Source organism: Notechis scutatus, chromosome 3, assembly GCF_049901735.1.
Source record: "Notechis scutatus isolate UNSWTSFEM ecotype Mainland chromosome 3, rNotScu1.2, whole genome shotgun sequence".
Classification (NCBI taxonomy): Eukaryota; Metazoa; Chordata; class Lepidosauria; order Squamata; family Elapidae; genus Notechis; species Notechis scutatus.
In genome coordinates, this window is record NC_142011.1 from 368,393 (window position 1) to 373,665 (window position 5,273).

The 5,273-nt window shown below is 64.8% G+C and overlaps 1 protein-coding gene across 2 annotated transcripts; it reads right to left on the reverse strand.

The window, feature by feature from the left end:
• Positions 1-386: 386 nt before the first annotated feature.
• On the reverse strand, positions 387-5,273 carry CD40 (CD40 molecule). Of its 2 annotated transcripts, none has more exons than XM_026687493.2 (9): positions 5,210-5,273; positions 3,871-3,964; positions 3,504-3,629; positions 3,119-3,265; positions 2,755-2,848; positions 2,182-2,240; positions 1,860-1,976; positions 1,275-1,300; positions 387-1,122 (listed from the first exon to the last, which is right to left on the reverse strand). In XM_026687493.2, the coding sequence occupies exons 1-9, from the start codon at positions 5,258-5,260 to the stop codon at positions 1,000-1,002; spliced, it is 837 nt and encodes a 278-aa protein (XP_026543278.1). In that variant the 5' UTR covers positions 5,261-5,273; the 3' UTR covers positions 387-999. The 2 variants fall into 2 exon arrangements, with proteins under 2 accessions (XP_026543278.1, XP_087815196.1); XM_087959070.1 differs by having other exon boundaries at positions 1,860-2,048; positions 2,133-2,240.

Sequence of the window (5,273 nt, forward strand, 5' to 3'; positions counted from 1 at the left end):
GTGCGTGCAATGACGGGAAATGAAGTCGAATCCTTGGGACTCCTGGGAAAGTCCTTGCCTGGTGACTCAGCCGGCCCTGGAAGCGCCCCAAGTGGTCTGGGGCAGGTCTAGGTCAGCAGTGGGCCCTGTCCCTCCCAGATTTGGCTGGGTTAAGAAAAACAAGGAACCGGACTTGTCTGGAAGCCCCCTCCCCATGATGTTCGGGGGTGGGGGTGGGCTCTTGGTTTGCATGCCCAGTGCCGCCCTGGGCCCCGACTGGCCTCCAGCAGACGATATCCAATGCCGGCTTTCTAATCCCGGAGGGGGCTGAAAAATCACCCAGAGGCAAAGCACCTTCTGCCCCCCAACTTAACATCACTTTGAATCACCCCAAGAAGAGAACGTGCTTTTCCAAAGGTCGGATTTATAAGAGCTCAACACGGAGCTGCGGTCCGAGAAACACACAGATGGGAGAATAAAGGGGCTCCGTCCCGGCTGTTCCAAGATGCAGCCGGCCGGCCCAGGGGTGGACGGGAGGACGGAGGCCTCCCTCACAGCTGCCACCTCTAACCCGGACCGTGCCAGGAGGGCAGAGCTGGCTGCCACCAAAGGCCCCGGCCAGCAGGACCAGTCGCTGCTCTGGAGACCCCCACGGGCTGCTGGGAGTTGCCTTCCCATGAAATCATTGGCTTCGTGGCTCTTGGCTTCCAGTTCCCATTGGAGCCCCGCAGAGCCCACCCATTGCCTCGTCCTCCAGGGCAGATCTGGGCGAGGGAGGAGAGGGGTGGGGGTCTCCCCTGGTTGAGACCCACACCGTGCCAGGTTCTTAGCCAAAGTGGAGGCGGCTTGACTCGACTCTCAGCCTGCTGGGATCGCAGTTCCCCCGAACAGCAAAGAAGCCGCCGGAAGGGCACCTGCGTGGCAGAGCCCAGGCCTCCGCAGGGCTGCCCTTGTCCAATGGGGAGAAGGCCCTGGGCAGCCCGGCTGTGCAGCTTGCCTCGCATCCCCACGGCTTCCTGGTCAGACCTGCTCCTGCTGGGCAAGGCGGCCGTCCTTCTCTTGCAGGCCCGCCTGCTGCCCCAACAGGGTCTCTTGGGTGGGGAAGGTAGGGCACTCCTCTTCGTTCTCCGTGGGCTCCAGGGGCTGCAAGAGAAGCAGGGCATGGGGGTGGGGGCTGGCTGGCAGAGCTCCCCTGGCACCGCCCCGGTCATCATCCACGGCAGGGCTGGAACTGCAGCCCAGGGGTCTGGCCCCGCCCCCCTCCGCCCAGGGGGCCCCCCAAAAGGAGCACCTACCAGATCCTGGTGCTGCTTCCGAGGACCTGGGCAGGAGGAAAGAAGACATCAACCGCGGGACCCTCCGGAGGAGGCCTGCTCTACCCATTGGGCTGCTGGACCCGTCGGGGAGGGGGCTGGAGGGCTGCCACCCCTTCCCTCACATCCAGAGCGCTGCTCTGGAGCAACGTGTCTGTGGCAGGTGGAGGAGAGATTTTCGGCCCAAATGGGCCATTGCGTGTGGCTGAGTCTCCCTCCCACCTGCCTCAGCATGTACAGACTTGGGGTTCAGGCTGGACTGGGAAGCATCTGAAGCCCCACGACCACCTCACTCGCCCCTGAAGCCCCCCCGCCCACCTGCTCTCTCCCTGGGGCCCCCATCTTCCTGCTCCTCCCTCCCCCCGTAAGAGGCCTGGGGTTGGGGGGGCGGGCTGAGCGTGGGAAGGGTAGGCTAACAGACACCGACCGAGCCACAGAGGCAGGTTGGAAAGCCTCCCCACCCCAGATCCAAGGAGGACTGCAAATGGACAACCCGAGGGCCCCCAGGGGCAAGCCCCTCCCCCGCCTCCAGCCTGTCCACCCTCTTCCCAGCATCCCACCACTCACATCCGCCACGTCCATGCCACAAGAACAGGAGGCCTCCCAGCAGGAAGGCACCAAGAGGGACCAATAGCACCAGCAGGTAGCTCTTCCTGGCCTCGGGGGGCTTCAATGGGGCGGTCTCTGTGGGAAGAAGAAGAAGGCCGCCTGCTGCAGCCCCCCAGATGGGCTCCCCTTCTCGGCCTCTTGGAGCCCCTCCCCACCAGGGACAGCAGGGCACTTAGGGGCTAAGTTGGCAGCTGGGTTTCTATGTACATACACCTGCGCACACACACACACACACCCTCCCCATTCCTTGAGTGGCCTCTGCTCCTCCGGCCCTGCTTACCACACGTGACGTCCGTGGCCTGGGTGCCATTTGCCTTCTGCAGCTGCCCCTCCTGGCACCTGCCAAGACAGAACAGCCTGAGGAGGCAGCTCCCCCCCCCCGCCTGTTGCTGGGGAAGAGGGCCAAGCCTCCCCCCCCAGGGGCTCCAGCCAAGCGGTCCACCCAAGGACTCTGGGCAGCAGGGCGCAACTGCACCCCTTGCCAGGTCTTGGGGCGGGGGATCCCCCAGGCAGCCAACCCAGCAGCACCTCCTGCAAGAGCCACGGGCTCCGCGACCCTTTGGGGGCAGCTCCTGCACCACCTGCGCATAGGTGGGGCGCACGGTCGTTTGGGTGGCCCTGTGGCTCGCTCAGGCACCTCTGGAGGGAGGGAGGGAGGGGGAGGGCCCTTGCTACTGCCCGCCTGCCACGGACCGATGGTTTTATCGCCCGCAGGAGTGGCAATCCCGACAATCTCTTGGCCTGCAAGGTGGAACACCGTGGCCTTCCTGCCCCCCGCTCTTCCCTTGGGCCAGGCGAGGCGGCCATTGAAGAGGCCAGTGGCCATTCCAGGACGGTCCCCCGCCCGGCATACCTGCTCCAGGGCTGGCACCGAGCTGTGGAGGAGGAGACGTTGGAGAAGGAGCCCAAAGAGCAGGGAGCGCAGAGAGTGTCATGGAGGTGGTTGCCTGGAAATACGCAAGGCAGAGTCGCCCTTAGGCTGGTGGCCTACCCAGCAGGCAGGAAAGGGTAGGCCAGGCGCCAACCCTGCCCTCCCACCCAGCCTCCCCCCTCCCCGCTCACCCCAGGGAGGGCCAGGACAGGAGGAGCCCCGCCCAGGGGGAAGCTTCCAGGCCCCAGGGAGTGGAGCCGGGGGCTCCCCCAGCCCTGTCCAGCTGGATCTCTCAGGGAGGCCAGGGCTCCCCCTAAAGAGGAGGCCCCGGGGCTGCTGCCCTCACCTTCCCGTTGGGCCCCTTCCCCTGCACCACAGGAGGTGTGGGGCTTGCAGGTCTCGCACTCGGGGCTGGAACAGTGGGTGCCCTCCCGGCACCGGCAAATGAAGTCTTGCTCTTTGGTGCCATTCCGATAGACAGTCAGGCCGGCTTCTGAAAGGGGAGGGGGCACCAACAGACACGCTTGTAGCTCAGGGTTGACATGAGGGGTCCTCGGAGTCTGTTTCCTTGCAGACGTTTCATGACCCAAGTAGGTAACGTCATCAGCAAACACCAACGTCATTAATGACGTTCCCTAGTTGGGTCATGAAACGTCCGCAAGGAAACCACCCAGCTCAGAGACTCCGAGGACCCAGGAAGGGAGCTGGGTATCCAGGGGAGCTGCGCTCACTCAGGTTGCAGGTGTGGTGTTGGGTGCAGTGAAGCTCCTTGGTCCAGCCGCCCTGGAAGTGACCCTCCTCACATGGGCTGCAGATTGTATCGGACTCCGCGGAACAGGCAGCTGCCACCTTGCGGCCTGCAAGATGGGGAGGAAACAGGGAGGGGCTGAGGCCGGGACGGGGGAGCACTGGGGGTGGCGCTCGGAAGCCCCCAACCTGACCCTAACCCGAGAGGGAAGTGAGCCCAGGTGCTGGATTCAGATGGGGTGGGGGGTTCTGCCCCCCCTGCCACCCCCCACCAAGGTAGAGCAGAAGGGGGCTCAGGAGCTGCCCTAAGCAGAGACCGGGAGAGACGGCTGCCCCACACCCACACTCTACCTGGAGGGCATCGACTGCAGCACCTGCCGTCGTCGTTCAACTGGTACTGAGTTTTGTTGCAGCTGGGCCCCTGTGCGAAGGCCAGGCCCTGCAACTAGAGACACCGCAGGGGATTAGTGCCCCCCCCGCAGGCATACGCCCCCCCCCATTTCCTTCCCCCCAGCCTGCGAGGGCCAGGAAGGCTGAGCTCCCTCGAGCAGCCTGGGCAGGATAGGTAGGTGCTGGTCCCCACATCTGGCGGGCTCAGCCTTCAGGGTTTGCTCTTCTCAAAGCCGCCCACGAGGGACAGGCAGGACCAGCTTTAGCAACTGCTGGGCTGCCCATGGAAGAGCCCCCTCCCCCAGGGAAAGGCCCCCGTCTCCCCTTGGCCTCCTGAGGCAACTGGCCGGTGTGTGTGTGTGTGTGTGTGTGACACCAGGCTTCTGCTGCCCCCCTTGCCCTGGGCCCAGAAGGCAGCCTATCCAGAGGGGGGTCCCGAGTGCCAACCAGCCCACCTCAAACTTGGGGAACCATTTCTGGCATCCTGGCTGTATCCACCCGGGGACGGACGGACACATTTCGCTTAACCTCATGTCAGGCCCCCAAATGAGGAAGACGGGTGGAGTTTCTTCTTCTGAGCAGTTTCCTTTGTGGTTCCTCAGCCCCCCCAGACAGAAACTGGCCAAACTAAAGCAACTATTTGCATATGATAAATAACCCCGTGAGAGTCTCTAGGGAGGAGCCCCCAACTGCCTCCCTCCCCAACTCTCTCTCTTTAGATGCCTCTTTGCCCTCTGAAATGCAGCCCCCGGGGAATCCAGGCTACGCTCCCCTCCCTTTTTCATTCACTGGCCACGTTTGCCCCGAACTGGGTCACAGGGGCACCGGGTGAATGGAGCCCCCCGTGCTTCACAGACCCAGTAAGAGCAGCACACCCGGGGGTGCAGAGAAGGTGATGGGATGGGGGAAGAGCATGGCTACCCCCCGCCACATAAAAGGGCCCGATTCTGCCAGGCTCAAAGACGATTGCCGCCCTTTGCCCTCCCGCAGGGGACCGGCTTCCCTCTGTGCCGGCCAGCCAGCCGGGACGCGGGGCGAGGGGGGCTACTGGCGCCCGGGGGACGGGGGCCAGTGCCTCCCTGGGCGGTGGGGAAAGGCGGAGGAGCGCTCGGGGGTCTTGAGGAACAACCACAAAGGCGGGACGGCAACGTCTAGGAAAACGAGCCTGCCGGAGAGATCCGGGCTCTGGGGGAAGGCAGACCGAGCAGGCGGCAGCTTCGGCGCCGAAAGGGGAACTCGGGCGGCGCCAGCCGGGACTCGCGGGGGCTCCCGGGCCGCGTCGGGCGAGAGCGAAACTCACCGTCAGCAGAACCGCCGCGCTCAGCCCCGCCGGCCACCTTCGCCCCTCCATCGGCGCCGCCTCG

Excerpts from the sequence above, each read along its gene's own strand:
- CD40 (XM_087959070.1), bottom strand. The coding sequence starts at position 5,260 with ATGGAGGGGCGAAGGTGGCCGGCGGGGCTGAGCGCGGCGGTTCTGCTG. Across the intron at positions 3,630-3,870 it reads CTGCAGTCGATGCCCTCCAG|GCCGCAAGGTGGCAGCTGCC; the intron begins GTAGAGTGTGGG and ends CCCATCTTGCAG. Across the intron at positions 2,049-2,132 it reads TCAAGGAATGGGGAGGGTGT|GGGCTCCAAGAGGCCGAGAA; the intron begins GTGTGTGTGTGT and ends CCTGGTGGGGAG.